We start from the raw sequence: 16,126 nt of genomic DNA, 5'->3' as shown, positions 1-16,126 counted from the left end.
GATCTTTTTTATGGCTAAGAGATGTTATTTATTCACCCTTCTCCTTAGAAATTTTCGCCATCATCTCTTTATATTATGAAAAGGCAAATTTCCTCGGGACGAGGGTGGTCATTTATTCAAAAACGCGAGTTATAAAATCCAGCACAATCAATATTTGGGATTGAATTGGGTCTGGGATTTTTTTAAGTTCATGGAAGGGAAGTGTTTTTACAGAAGAGAAGACAGTTTAAGTTGTTGGCTCATTTTCTGTATTAAAAAAAAGAAGTAAACAGAGTGACTTTGATGACTATAGACATTATGAAAATTTAGTATATAGTGTTTTATAAAATTTAGTGTTTAGTAAACATGGCATCATAGAGTAGTGGTTATAGCTCTCCTACTCTGTGCGGGAGACCGGGTTCGATTCCTCTTGACGGCGATTCAACATGGCCTAGTGAATGTTACCATAGCCCTGGGTTAACCCAAGCCATGTGAGGGAAATTGGGGAGATGGCACACTGTGGGCTGTTGGATGTTGCTGGGAGTTGTCTAATAGAGCGCAAACTCTAATTGAGTCTGTGTAGCTCAAAATGAGCTTTAAATACTCTAGGACTCTCCATCTAAGCCATGGCCCCTCCTGGAACTAATAGACAGGGCAATCCCTCGATATTTGTGAGGCTAGCCATGTAAAATATGCACATTTACCTATAGTTATTGCCAATAACCCTACTTAAAACATATCTTAAGCATTTGTAACTTTTTTTTTCAAAATATTTCAAAAAACCTATTTCACTTTTCTTCATGGTCAAAGCATTCTTAATTCATAACAGTTTACTTCCTTTTTATTATTCCTTAAGAGCATTGTAACAAAAAAATATTTAAACAATCGTTATCTGAAACTTTGGATTGGTGTATGCAATACTTTAGTTCTACTGCACATAAAACTTATCTAAGGCTAAAAGAATCAAATTGTGCTGGGAATAAAGCACAATGTTTTTTTTGGCATTTGATATTTTTCAAGATATAAACATCAGCCACAATATGTTATTTTAGGATAGGATACCATCATTAATTTTTATAGCGGAGGGGCAAGTTGGATATAGAACACTCCATTCTCAGTAGCAAGGCCTACAAAAATTTCCTAAAAAAAATTTGAAAATCCTCAACTAAGTTAGGATCAAAATAGTATAGTAACAGAAAAATTCAGCACCATATTGGACCAAACAATAATAATTGTTCCCTGTATAAATATATGACTCTATACCAATTCTATGTTAATTTTTGTTGTAATCGTGTTCAAAAATTTGTGACATAAAGAATAGTTTCACCATTTAAGGCTTTTTTTATAAATGTGGGTTGACTTAGTTACTGTCTAAAAATTTATTAAGTATCGATGATATAATGTGCTTAATCAAGTATTTTGAGAAACTGTAGGTTATCGAATTTTGTGAGTCATAGGGCTGTTTATATCTTTTAACATTTTTTTTGAAATACTGTGTGTAATATATAATTAAATTTGACAAATTTAAAATAAATAAAATTGGTTATAGGATGTTATAAATTTCCAAGTGATGTTATTATATAAGACAGTTATTGTGAGTTTAATTTGAGCAGTTTAAAGCGTCAGTTGTTTATTGAAGTGAAGCAACTGTGGATTATATACATTTATCAAATCAAATGATCTGAAAGTTGGCACAATTGTTCTTTCAACATATTTGGACATGCTGAATAACTCAGATGTGTAAGATTAAAATAATATCGCTTCCAATGTGTGAATAAGACCAATAAATGTGCAAAAATATCAGAAAACTTGAAGTATAATAGTTTATCATATTTTAGAAAAGTTTATAAATATAACTTAAAGACACTGTTATATTCATTAAAATTCATTACTATGGTGGTGCTGGGAAATATTACTTGATAACAAAATATAACATAGGTGTTTCGAACTTTTCAGTAAAAAACAATTATGTATATTTATGGCTTCATATAAAAAATAATTTCATAATTATTTTATTTTATAGAAATTAAGAGGCCTGGGATAAGCAAACAAAAAAGTGTCATTTTGTCAAAAAAAATTTGTTAATCAGTTCAGCTTTATAATATCTATACATTGATAAAGATCACACATACCTTAACAGGTCTAAAATTAATGATGACAGAAAATGTCAAAATTTGCTATTACTTAAATATGATGACATCATAATTTATGCAAAATAATTAAATCTGAAATTCTTTACATGTGAATATCTTGAGAACGAAAAAATCTTTTTAAAAAAAATAAAAAGACTTGTTACCAATTTTTTAAGCCCTGTAATATAAACCCAACGTCATTTTATACCTCAGGTTTCTTTTAACCCTATTCACCCCCCTCCCCCCACTTTTTTCATAACTTTTCATAAGCATATATATAGTTAAATAGTTAAACGTTGATATTTTGTTAGTTTTTGTAACATTTTATTTAGCTTTAATTTTCCAGGAATTTTGTTTTGGAAAGAATGCTGAATTTTTCATGTGTGGAATATTTTTTTTTAATTTTTAAAATATTTTATAACCTTTATGATGGGACCTCTGTGTATATTAATACATTATTTTCTGTTTCACATTAGTGAGATCTACAAGGCAATATATACAAATATTTTTCACTTTTCAAATTTAGGATAATTTTTACATCAATCGTTGTATCACTTAATTCCTATGATAGTTGCAACAAAATAAGCATTAACAGTGACCTAAATGTCAAGTTCACAGCTGCAAGAAGGTTTTCTTCTATACCGTCAGTCTGTATATTTTTGTGAACTGAATTTATATTCCTAATTCAAACCCTAGCATGGTTTATTTTTTAATCTAATCTTGTACTTACTAACCTTATTTCAGGAAATTAACTAGTCACAAAATTAACAAACACGAAATTCACACAAAGAAAATTAATTCAAGTGCCTAAAAAATTTAATTAATGCGATTTAGCTCAACTGTCTTACAAAAAGTATTAAATTAATGCGAATTACAAGCTTTCTCCATAATTCTAATGTCCTATATTTATACACCATTTTAGTTAAATATACCCAACAATGTCATCTAAAGCAATTTTCGAGGGAGATGGAAAGCGTTTATTGAAGTTACATCTCAAGGACGATTCCTTCAAGAGTCCATCATTCATCAACATCTCTGAGCATGATAATTTGGACGAAATATCAGTGGATTGGCCTAAAGAAGAGGTAAGGTCTTGTATTGTTGTAAGCATGCTACATAACCTTTAAAACTGATGTTGCTTGCTTTATTTTTTTACACCATTTCTTAACACTGACATTGTCTCTAACTATTGAGGGTACTAAATGGTACAATGATATTATAGTAGAAATGGTTAAAAAAAAATTTTGTTTTTACAATTTTGTATTATTTAAGACCAGTTTGTTTAGCTGTTGTATATATTTGTTGTTTTTAGGAAATTTATTGTTGTTTGCCAGGATATTTTACTGGCTTTGTGACATGTAACATTATGCTCACATATATCATGTACAATACCCACAATTCATGACACTATTGCAATCTTTGCGATGTTAAAAATCTGAACACAATATCATGAGCAGATTTGATTCTGTAAAAATAGAGAGGCAACCTTTTCACATTTGATAGTTATAGGATTAAATTGTGTATTATGTTGTAAAAGTGCACTCTGTAATTTATTTTTATTTTTTTGAGCATCAATTATTAGGATTTTTAATTATAGGAGGTACTTGGTTTGCTAGTGGGTACAGTGTACCCACTAGCAAACAAAATATTATTTTTAGGTGAAATATGTGTAAAGTGTTTGGCAAGGATAAAACAAATGATTATTGAATAAACATAGAGCGAATACTATGAAAGTAGTTAATAACTAAGTATAGCAAGAAAAAAGAATTTTGTAGTAAAGGAAAAAGTGTAAAATGTAAACAAAGTTGAGTATCTGACTAATATCTACTTTCTTATATTTACTAAGTGAAAAAATAGTAATTAATTAGGGAATAGAATATTATAAAAAAATTAATAGTAAAGGTCAGCTAATGGACTCAAACCTCAGTTCTCATGCATTAAACTTAGACCACTTAACCATTAAAAAACTGCAGTGTGTAAAATTTATCTCTTTGAAATAACTTACTAAGCTCTCTCTCACTCTCTCTCTGTTGTTTTTGTTTGCTTTCGTATGAACCCTGTTCTTATGCCTAGGGTGAATGTAATCTTTAAGTGCTCCCTAAGTCGTTCTGATGACAATATTTCCAAATGCCTTCTTTCATAATTTATTTATGAAAAAATTTGATGTGATGATATTAGACAAAAATAAAATCTTTTGTCCTGTTACAACTACTCCTCACAACATTGATGAGTCACTTAAAAATTATTTTTGATTATTTCTGTCAACATAACTTTGTGCAGACTTCTCGAAAATATATTTTATATGATTAGTATCTTTTATATGATTAGTGGCTAACATTTTCATGGTAAATATTTACTTTAGAAGTTGGTTGTAAAGCCTGATCAGTTGATCAAGAGACGGGGTAAACTGGGTTTGCTGAAAGTGAACACAGATTGGACTGGTGTGAAGGACTGGTTAAATTTGAAACGTGGTCACGAAATTCAAGTATTTAATTACTTGTTTTTTTAACAATTTAACTTGAGAATTCGTAGCTTTAAAAATTTTGCTTTCTTTTACTAGGTGGAGAAGACTACTGGCAAATTAAAGAATTTCATTGTGGAACCTTTTGTTAAGCATGAACAGGTATAGTGTCAAGTAACAACAGCAATCCAACATTAATCATAAATTAAGTTTAAAAAATTATTCTTTTATCTGTTATTCAGAATGAAGAGATGTACGTATGTATTTACACACAAAGAGATGAGGATGTCATATTATTTCATCACCAAGGTGGAATGGACATTGGCGATGTTGATGGAAAAGTATGGGATTGTAACTTTACCCTGTGTAATTTAAAAATCTATTTAAAATGCTATGATCTTTGATATAATTAATGTGTACCTAACACTTAATACAGCAGTTTGCGAAAAAATTTATGTGCGACACATAGTGTAATGATACAATATTTTGTGTTTGTTTTAGTGTAGTATTATATTATAAAAATGTTCTCTAGTTCTTGTTAATTTTGCTTTTAGGCGCTTCGGTTAACGATCCCCATAGGAAAGGAATTGGAAATTTCTCGTATTCAATCGGAACTTCTGAAAAATGTTTGTGACAGCAGCAAAACACGCATTGGAAGCTTTATCAAAAATTTATTTGTAGTTTATGTTGACCTTCACTTTACGTATTTGGAAATAAATCCTCTTGTTGTAAAAGAAGATGGAATTTATGTTCTTGATCTTGCTGCAAAAATTGATCAAACGGCAGAATATTTGTGCAGTCGGCAGTGGGGGAAAATAACATTTCCACCTCCCTTTGGTCGTGAAGCCTACCCTGAGGTTAGTAAAACAAAAATGTAAGATTTTTATCCAGTTTTTGTGATATTTCAGCATGTCACTTAAAATTATTAGGATGATTGAATTTTAGGCAATTTCAGTTTGATTTATAAAGAACATTTCCCTTTTTCTTCCCACAGGAAGCATTTATTGCTGACCTTGATGCAAAAAGCGGTGCGTCATTAAAATTAACAGTTCTAAATAAGAAAGGAAAAATTTGGACCATGGTTGCTGGTGGGGGAGCATCTGTTGTATACAGGTAAGATTTTAATTTGCTTTTGTGGCATAGAAATGTATTTTGTGAGCATTAAGTATAATGATTTATTTGTAGTGATACCATAGCTGAACTTGGTGGAAGCACTGAAATGGCAAACTATGGTGAATACTCAGGAGCACCCAGTGAAACTCAAACTTTTGAATATGCAAAGACGATTTTAAAATTGATGACCGAAGGGGAGCCATTCCCAGATGGTATATTTGTTTTTTCTTTTTTTTAAATTTTCTAAATTAAAGTGGCAGTAACCCTTTTAAAAATCGGATTTTTTTTTTACATAATTAGTTACGAAAAGTTATTTTCCGACTATATATCCATATTTTTTCTGTTATAACACACTTGTCACGATTACATGGCTACAATACTATTATCTTTCACCAAAAATATTCAGCCTCAACAATTCCTCTTTAAAATAAAATTCATGAATAATTAATTAGTTCTGCCGAATATAGTTTAAGTCTACGCGCTTGTGAAATTGCACAGAAAGAAATGACGTAATTATTAAAGAGAAACGTTAATAACAACAAAGATGGCGCATTATGTAGAAATTTAAGATGATCTTCATTATGTTACACTGCACAAGCTTCAAATTTTTATAGCATTTTTGTTTTACTTTAAAATTTTCAGACAAGTTTGGTGAACCATGCAGCCATGATACGGTGTGCGGAAATCTTTTTATTCGGAATATTTTAACAGCGTTCGATGCAGCAGGGGATGCTAACAAAAAATCTTTTGAAAAAAACAAAAGGCTATTGTTAAAAAAATAAGAATGAACAAAAAAAAATCTGCACACCGTTTTAGCAGGGTTAACCCAAGGTTCATTTAAAAATAGAAGCTGATGAAAAATAACGAGATTATAAAAAAGCGGAGCTTGTAGAAGCCGATTTTTTTCTTGTTTATGATACATTTTTAAATATAAATTTCTGCTGACTCAGCAATTTTAGTGTAAAGTTAAAATCATTTTATTATGTTTTAAGGCCTATATTTTTAGGAAATGGCAAAAAAATGGTATAAATAAAACACTAAGTAAATAATTCAGCTGTTTGGACAGCTAAAAATGGGTTACTGCCACCTTAATAATATTTTCAGTTCAGTTCTCTCTTTGATTCCCTTTATATTTTAGTTGTGTTTATGTATGTATGTATTTTTAGGAAAAATATTGATTATTGGAGGTGGCATTGCCAACTTTACAAATGTATCAGCCACTTTCGCAGTAAGTGGGATTGTCATAAACTATTTCTAGCCATCTCCACTCAAATATTTGTGTTGAAAACATTCTCTAATGATTTCTAGGGTATTGTTAAAGCTCTACAGATGTATCAGCAGGAATTAATCAAGCATCAAGTTAAAATTTTTGTGCGAAGAGGTGGTCCTAATTACCAAGAAGGTTTACGCATCATGAGGGATCTAGGTAACATTCTAAGCACTTGATTTTACAGCTGACTGTTATTATTCTGAATTTTAACCTTGATGTAGCTCTAGCCTTTTATCTGAAGCGTTTTTCATGTTCAAAGTAACTACTAATTCTTTTTTATGGTTTATTTTACCTCCTTATAAAAGTAAAATTGTAATTGAACATTTTTGGTTTTTAGGTGAAACATTAGGAGTCCCTATGCATGTGTTTGGAACAGAAACTCATATGACTGCTATTGTCGGTATGGCTCTTGGTAAAAGAGAAATACCCGAGAAAGCATCTGTTTGTGATTCAAATGATGCAGCTAGCAAAATGTTTTTCAATTCTCACGATGTAAGTAACATAATAATCTGTCGATATGTAACCAATGAAAAGAATTAGTATTGGTAATAACCAGTCTCATTTAGTGATGGTGTGATAAGTGTAAAAACACTATTACTGAGTTTAAATAATTACAAGATTATCAGGAAATATTTTAATTCTCAACATTTTAAAGATAATATGCATTATATGTAATTAAGGGCTAAACTGAAAATGATTCAGCTGGGTTTTTTCCCCATATGAACAACCGTAAGGAATTCTGTATAAAATTTCTGTATAAACTTCCTATGAAGTAAAGTGAAACATTTAAAACGTGTTAATAGCTACCTTACAAATTTTTTTAAAACTCTAGAGTTTGATATTTATTTTAGGTTAAGATTTATTTAAGGTTTATCTCTTGTATTTATTCTATATGTCTTGTAATATAACATTTATGTATACCTGTCTTCTGTATGGTCGTAGAGTAAATAAAGCAGAATTCTTCCATTTTTGAATTTCTTTCTATGGGCAACAGATCACATGACTATGTACATTAAGACATTTTTACTGCTGACATCAGCACACTGAGACCTTCATTGCTATGTACCATTGCATATATATTTTCTTTAAATAGAAAGTGAGACACTTTAAGTACATTTTTGGCTAAATACCTTAAACATAGGTTGCTGTAAGATGCCTAGAAAATTAGAATATTTGTTATTATTTTAAACTAGTCGTTAGCCCGTGGAAAATCCACAGGTTCGCCCATCCTTTTTATACCGCATTGCGTGCTTCTCGCTATTGCACAGCTAAGCTACCACTTTGCGTGACAGACAGACAGACAGACGTATACAGGCATTATAATATAGATTGTTACACAGTATTTACAAAGTTTTACTTGTTTTTAAATAGTCAGTGTTTCAATCTTATTTATTACAACTGAGCAATTTTTTTATTTTTTAAGGAAAGTACATCTGGTTCTGGTACTCCGAAAAGAAGGCATAGTTCAGAATTAACGTCCAGTCAAGAATCAGCCAGAAAAATTGCCACACACGACAGCGATTATGTGATGGTTGACAGTCAGTCCCATCTACCTACAGAATTGTTTTCGAAAAGAACAAAAGCTATTGTGTGGGGAATGCAGCAGAGGGCTATCCAGGTAACGTCAGACACAGTGACATCACTATATCAAAGCATCTATATAAAGATGTAAATATTAAACTCTGTTTTTATTCTAGGGAATGTTGGATTTTGATTATGTTTGTTCAAGGAAAGAAACATCAGTGAAAGCTATTGTGTATCCGTTCAGGTTTGTGCAGTTCCCTAAAAATACATAATGAAGGTTCTTACATGTGTGAAACAAAACTTCAAAAAAATGATACATTCATTATAACAGGCATATTATCTGTATGTCTACTTTGAAAGCTCTCTTTTTAATGCATAAACAGTGAGAGAATGCATGTTTGTGAAATCCCTGAAAATGTATTTGTTAGCTTGACTATGTGATGTTTGGCTTTGTGCAGCACAATATTCGTGGTGCAGAAGTGGAGCCAAGTTTCTGTGTGATGGGATAATATGTAAGCCATCCAGCAAAGATTAGCTTCTGATTAGAACTTTTTATGCTAAGACTGCTTTTGAGAACTTTGCTACTTTAAAAATAATAAAAACTTGTTTTCAAAAATAAAATCTAGCTTTTTAGTTCATACATTTATTTATTCTGTTTTGTTTTGTAGTGGGAACCATAATCAAAAGTTTTATTTCGGTCACAAAGAAATCATGATACCAGGTATCTTTTTGGAAAATATTTTTCTTAATTTTTGAAAACATGATGCAACTATTTAACCTAAAGAAATATTGCTTTAAGTTTACTCCAAAATGGAAGACGCTGTTAAAAAATTTCCTGATGTTGACGTGCTTGTAAATTTCGCTTCATTGCGATCAGCTTATGATGCCACCATTGATGCTATTCAACACAAACAGGTCGGCTGCCATTATGGTTTTCATGTTATATGTGGTCATAACTACGCCAATGCGTTTAGTTATGATAATTTAAAGTATTTTCTTTGTAGTTCCGCACAGTTGCTATAATTGCTGAAGGTATTCCTGAAAGAGTGACGCAAAAACTCAACAAGAAGGCTAAAGAACTTGGTGTAAACATCATTGGACCTGCTACTGTATGTAAACTACGCAACCTTTGATAGATTCTAAAGTGTTGTTTTTGAAACTCTTTCTCTGGCTACTATTTTTCTTGTGTTTAGGTTGGTGGCATTAAGCCAGGTTGTTTCAAGATCGGAAACACAGGTGGCATGTTAGATAACATTCTTGCGTCAAAACTTTACAGACCAGGAAGGTGAATTGATGTCCTAGCAACCTTATGATTTTTTACGTGTTGCCAAAAGGACGATTTCTTTTTCATTTAACGATTTTTGTCAATTATCTAAACATTAAAATGTTTAGCAGTCATGGAACCAGGAAACCTGGGAATCTACTCCGAAAAATATTTTTCCTTAAAAGAAAGTCGAAAATTGAATAATCACCTTGAAAGACACTCGCCTTACGCCAGTAATAAAGCAAGAAGCATTGCTTTTGACATAGCAAGTTTTCGTGTCTTCTAGAATTCAAAGCTTTGTAGAAATGCAACTTATAGGTAAGTAGACAAAAATGTAAACTTTTTGACAGTACATGTCCTCCTATTACGTTTAGCGTCGGATACATTTCACGCTCCGGAGGCTTGTCAAACGAGTTAAACAACATTATTGCACGCAACACTGATGGCGTTAATGAAGGGATTGCAATTGGTGGAGATAGATACCCTGGGACTGTATTCATTGATCACTTCATGCGCTACCAAGCAAATCCTGACATTAAAATGATGGTGTTGCTAGGGGAGGTTCGTTTTTTGTGTATACACATTTAAAATGATGAAATCTACTATGTTTTAAGGGGATCTTGAAGATATGGGAAAGGATTTTCTCTGGATAGCTATTTCATGATTTTATCACATCTAGAGCGTCTCCATACACCTTTTATCTTAAAGGCTTGTTTTTAGTGAACTGCATTTTCGGCTTTAGTGCAAAAAGCTCATATTTTTTTTTGTTAGCGTTTTTTTGTTAGCACAGTTAGAGATTTTTGAGAAAACTGTGAGGACAGTATGCAAGGTGTTAACGTGCTGTGAAAATTACTATGAATATTAATATTAATTTTCAGGTCGGTGGTGTGGACGAGTATGAAATCTGTCAAGCGATCAAAAAAGGACAAATAACAAAACCTGTTGTAGCATGGTGCATAGGAACTTGCGCTGGAATGTTGTCTACTGAAGTAGGTGTCTTAAGTGTTTCAGCAAGTTAAAGTAGTTGCTATCATCTTAACTATTTCTTCACTCATTTTTTGATTTTTTAAGGTCCAATTTGGTCATGCTAACGCCTGTGCAAACAGTGAGATGGAGACAGCAGTTGCAAAAAATAAGGTAACTTTTATGTGTTCGTCTTAAACTTTATTATCGCATCAGTTGATGTTAACTTGATGATGATCTTAGACAAGCAATGCTTTTTTGTGTGTTTTTATCTGGAATGTTTTTGTTTCATCAAGGCTTTGCAAGAAGCTGGTGCACACGTCCCTCGTTCGTTCGATGATCTCGGAATAACAATTAAGTAAGTTTCTGTTTTCTAAAGCTTTCTCACCGCTGAATCACAACAATTTTTTACCATATTATGTACCTTGTTTAGACAAATCTTTGACAATCTGGTGGCTGATGGAACTATTGTTCCGAAGCCTGAAGTTCGGCCGCCCACGGTTCCTATGGACTACAGTTGGGCGCAAGTAAGATTTTTGTAAACCACAATGGTATACTGTAAAACCGAATTTGTTGACTATATCGGAAATTACCCAACCATGTTAAAAAATTTACGTCTTAGGAATTAAACAAATTTCTTCATAAATCTGGTGTTACAAATAAAGTCAACTGGCAGCTTGCTAACAACAACATTCCTGCATATTAGGGAAGTTTGAGGAACTTGATATTTTTAGGAACTTGGACTAATTCGAAAGCCTTCGTCGTTTATATCTGCGATCTGTGATGAAAGAGGACAAGAACTGCTATACGCTGGGATGAAAATATCAGATGTATTCAAGGTAACCACAATATAGCTACAATCAAAAACTTGTGCGTGTTTTCTACTTCGATATGAAGTTAATTAACCCTTTGCTTTGATCAGAGCACAACAGGTTGCGAATTTTATCCGAATTTCATGGGACAACAGAAGTCACTTTTATCTTGAAAATGTTAATGTTTTAGCATAGAACTTTTTTGGCACTTGGTATTGCAGATGTCAGGGACTTTCAATCGTGGATCGGCTCCACTAAGTTGGGAGTAATTGCTAAATTTCTTATTTTATTTTTAGGAGGAGATGGGCATTGGGGGCGTGCTTGGTCTGTTGTGGTTTCAAAGAAGGTCAGCTTGCACAAAATATATCTAATTTTCCTAAGAAGGCACATTGATTAGCTTTTAATTTTGCTCATTTAATATGTTTTCGTAATTTAGGCTGCCATCTTATGCTTGTAAATTTATTGAAATGTGTTTAATGATTACCGCTGACCACGGACCAGGTAAGGCATTGCACATAAAAATAACACTTGTTGTTGTTTCATCACATTCATTCGCTATTATTTCAGAGACTAGTTGTTAACCCGTGAAAAATCCACAGGGTTGCCCGTCATGTATCTGTCGCGTCTTGTGTCCTGTAGCACGACGTTTTTCTTGGGGATGACAGAATGCGGCTATTATTAATATGTCAACCCTAAAATAGTCCCAAAATAACTAAATGAGCATTTTTTATTGTTATTATTATTATTACTTAGCTGTATCTGGCGCACATAACACCATAGTGACGTCACGTGCTGGCAAGGACTTGATATCGTCTTTGTGCTCAGGTCTTTTGACCATCGTAAGTCCGTTCTATTTTTTCTTGACAAGCGTGTTACTGGAAACAACGTGTTGTTAATTCTTTCTTTTCGTTTCTAATTTTTTCACCCTAGGGCGATAGATTTGGTGGGGCGTTGGATGGCGCTGCTAATCAATTCTCTGAAGCGTACGATTCTGGTAAATCACCGATGGAGTTTGTAAATGACATGAGAAAGATGGGAAAGTTGATTATGGGAATCGGTCATCGTGTAAAATCGGTCGGTATTTGCATTAAAGAGGTTTTTCTTGTCGTTCGAATAGAGTGCTCTTTTTGTCTTCTACAGTATTGTAAGAAAAATAACTTTTTCTTAGATCAACAATCCAGATATGCGTGTTGTTATCATGAAAGATTTCATAAAAGAAAGTTTCCCACAAACACCATTGTTGGATTACGCTCTACAAGTTGAAAAAGTTACAACAGCAAAGGTGATTATGTGCGCCTTTTTACGCCCTTCCACGCCAATCCGGGTTTATGATGAATCTGTTTACACCTTGTATCATTCTTTTATTTACAACTTATACTGTTACGGCCTTAATTTTGCGGAACACAGTGCTCTATTGCAATTTTGATTTTTTCAACCCCTGTACCATTTTATTATGACCCTCATTTAAATACGAAATAGTGATTAAAACGGTTCATACAACGGACAAGAGTAGCTGTTAAATAATTTTGAATATTTTATATCGGAAATTTACCTTCTCATTTACCTCGAACCTCTATTATGATTAAATATACTAGACAGTAGACACAACGTCGAACTTGTCTTTGTACCACCTTATACAGGTGTAGAGAAAAGTCGCCAAAATACCTTCGAAACACTTTGAAATACATGCACAGTGCGTTAAATCTATTTTCAAATTTGTATAAGCTCTATTTGTTGACACGTAAGTAATAAGTACGTGACACTTGTATAATTGTAGAAACCGAATTTGATATTGAATGTGGATGGATGCATCGCTGTTGCTTTTGTTGACATGCTTCGTCATTGTGGATGTTTCACAAGGTAATTTGTTTGTTTGTTTGTTTAAAGATCTTCTTGTGTTTCTCAAAGCAAAACCTCCCAACACATAAAGCTTGTTTTAATTGTTTGAAAACTCATCAAATTTCAAAACACGAATTTGATTAACGCCACTTAGCGTTTCATGCTTTCCAACTAGATTCCACTACAGCAGGTACGGTTGAAATAGCAATTCTGTTACAGTGTTCTTTTGTTCGCGGATGATGTTACATCGCCTTGTTGTCATGCAGTTGAAACAGAACGAAAATAAACAATACAGCACGTATTTAGATGCTGCGTGAGCACTATTTTGATGAATCATAGGTTAATAGAAGTTGTTCTATTTTGTGTAGGACGGAAGCAGACGAGTATATCAAAATTGGCGCGATGAATGGTTTATTTGTGCTTGGACGCTCAGTTGGCTTCATTGGTAAGTTCCATCCATCGAATGTTTCTGCTACATTGTCAACACAGACACTTGCTTACGTTAAATTAGTAATGTTCCGGGACAATGTTGACGATGTAGTTTTTTTGTTGCGTGATATTGCGTGACACTTGGAAAAAAATTGATATGGATAGTCATTTTCTCTTTTTTTTTAGTTCGAGAATTTTTTTTTTATAAAACTGGTTGAGATGTGAGAATTTCGTCTTTTATATTTCACCTATCATTGTAAATAATGTAGGTATAGTTCGGCCACGAAAATGATCCTAACGTGTTTATTCTTGCAGGTCATCATCTGGATCAAAAACGATTAAAACAAGGTTTATACCGCCATCCATGGGATGATATCTCTTACGTCATACCTGAAACCGCCAATCCACCTGCGCCCTTTGAATAAATGTAACAGAAAACAATTATTATTTATTATTTTTTAATATTATTTTTTGTTTATGTGCCAGTGAATAAAAAAGTAAATAGTATGGAATGTTAAAAATAAAATTTTATGTTTTCGAAATATCCTCAATGACAAATCATGGGTCTAAAAAGTGTTAAATTTGTCAACCATTTTTCCAACTTGGAGCAACATATAGGTTTGGATTTACACGCTCTGTTGTCATAAACTCCACCTTAGCTGCATTAACGATATCAGTTACTAAACTCGGGGAGGGAGGGTTTGGGGGTTTCCTTAAGTAGTGTCTAAAACGCGACATATTAGGTTTTTGGAATCTTGAGATTTAGTATGTTGAAATTTTGGTAAATTAATCGAAATATTTATAGTTTTGATCTACTTGGTGTTTCTGTTACACGAAGTTTTTAGGACGGGGTGGAACATGGTACTAAAAAATTATTTATATTTTATTGTGGTATATATTTACAAAAATATGAATTTTGGGATTATTAAATCTTTGATAATTTTGACAGAATAATAAATCTTGGAGTAAAACCTGTTGTTGTTTTTTTTGGTTGGATTCTGTTGACTCCGAATAGACATCTCCAGGGGCAACAGGATGTCCAATTTATAGTGGAACCTTCTGAAGACTTTATACGTTAACATGCGTCCCTATCCATATTTCTTTATTTCCGCTATTCTCTCGAGCCTTTCATTGTCTATGAGTCGCAAAAATAAATATTCGCGAAAAAATCCAAGTAGTTCATACTTGCGAGAATTTGCAAAATTACGAAAAAATCCCTTCGCGGAAATTAATCTCGTTAGTCCAGGTAAATTAGTCCTAAATTTAAAGGTAGTACACAAGGGAATTATTTTTGCGACGTTGGCAAGTTCTAAGATTTTGTGGGAAGTAAATGTCGCGAGTTTCGCGAAAAAGAAGTTTCATCGCATTTTGGTTTCCTAATTTAAACAAATTAGTTCAATTAAGTTGTGTTTTTTTAAAAAAAGCAAATCACGAATTTCGCGAATAGCGAGTTTCTCAATAATTTTCTTTGGAACCAATTTTCGATAAATTGCAAAACTCGTAAAATGCCAAACATTAATTCCTTAAAGTAAACAAATTTTTATTAAAACATGTCTAGTTGTTACTTTTTAAATTGTTTGTTTTTTCTTGTGCCAGTCAAGCGATCCACATTTTATCTTACATACGGCTTTACTTTTCCTTTCTACATTTTCATTCTTTCAACAAAATACCAAGATAGCGGTGGACACGCTCTTGCTTGTTCTTGTATCAGAACTTATTGTGGAAAGACTAAAGAATCGATAGAGAGAATAAGCCAGCGTACGCGTTTCTTCCTCATATCAAAAAATGCTACAGGCCCTGGGATCGAGGTTGGCCAACTAATTATTGAAGACTGAACTGGTTTTCAAGAAATGTTTAAAATGAGTTTGGAGGACTTTTGAAATGTGCTGGGAAGGTATGATTCTTCTTTGGGCAATATAAGGTGCTTGTTCCATACGCTAACGAAAGGTTGACATTAATTCTCAGATATTTAGTTACCAAAGAATCGTTTAACTTTCTTTTCATTTTATTTCACACTTCGAAAAGAGATACATCATCACAGGTTGCTATGATCCCGACATTTATATTTTTACCTCCCTCTTGTAAAAAATGGCGCAAAAATGCCCAATAATGTGAGAATCCTTAGAATTTCTCACATGCATTGAGGTGGAATGACAGACAAACCGAAAATGTTGATTGAAAAAATGTGACCCGGAGCAGATTAATCAACACCATTTGGCTTCTTCCAACCCATTTTTTTCTTCTCCTTCAATTTTTACTGCCTGTCAAACGTATCCAACATTTCAACCAACAACAAAATTCCGCAATGTTAGATAAATGTTGGACATGTTTGCTCGTAGC

General features: G+C 32.8%; 1 protein-coding gene across 1 annotated transcript; it reads left to right on the top strand.

Annotated features, from left to right (window-relative positions):
- The first annotated feature begins 3,033 nt into the window (after nt 1-3,033).
- Nucleotides 3,034-14,757, top strand: LOC130622032 (ATP-citrate synthase-like). The gene is made up of 30 exons (XM_057437426.1): nt 3,034-3,196; nt 4,474-4,596; nt 4,672-4,734; nt 4,815-4,913; nt 5,127-5,429; nt 5,567-5,685; nt 5,758-5,897; nt 6,852-6,913; nt 6,994-7,111; nt 7,293-7,447; nt 8,379-8,573; nt 8,653-8,723; nt 9,148-9,200; nt 9,279-9,394; nt 9,484-9,588; nt 9,673-9,764; nt 10,118-10,304; nt 10,622-10,732; nt 10,815-10,880; nt 11,003-11,064; nt 11,140-11,233; nt 11,441-11,545; nt 11,815-11,864; nt 11,955-12,019; nt 12,272-12,357; nt 12,449-12,592; nt 12,687-12,800; nt 13,296-13,378; nt 13,726-13,802; nt 14,102-14,757. The coding sequence occupies exons 1-30, from the start codon at nt 3,050-3,052 to the stop codon at nt 14,209-14,211; spliced, it is 3,315 nt and encodes a 1,104-aa protein (XP_057293409.1). The 5' UTR covers nt 3,034-3,049; the 3' UTR covers nt 14,212-14,757.
- Nucleotides 14,758-16,126: the final 1,369 nt, after the last annotated feature.

The sequence above is a fragment of the Hydractinia symbiolongicarpus genome, chromosome 12, assembly GCF_029227915.1.
Source record: "Hydractinia symbiolongicarpus strain clone_291-10 chromosome 12, HSymV2.1, whole genome shotgun sequence".
Lineage (NCBI taxonomy): Eukaryota > Metazoa > Cnidaria > Hydrozoa > Anthoathecata > Hydractiniidae > Hydractinia > Hydractinia symbiolongicarpus.
The sequence above is the reverse complement of the archived record's forward strand: the minus strand, read 5'-3'. Positions and strand labels throughout refer to the sequence as shown.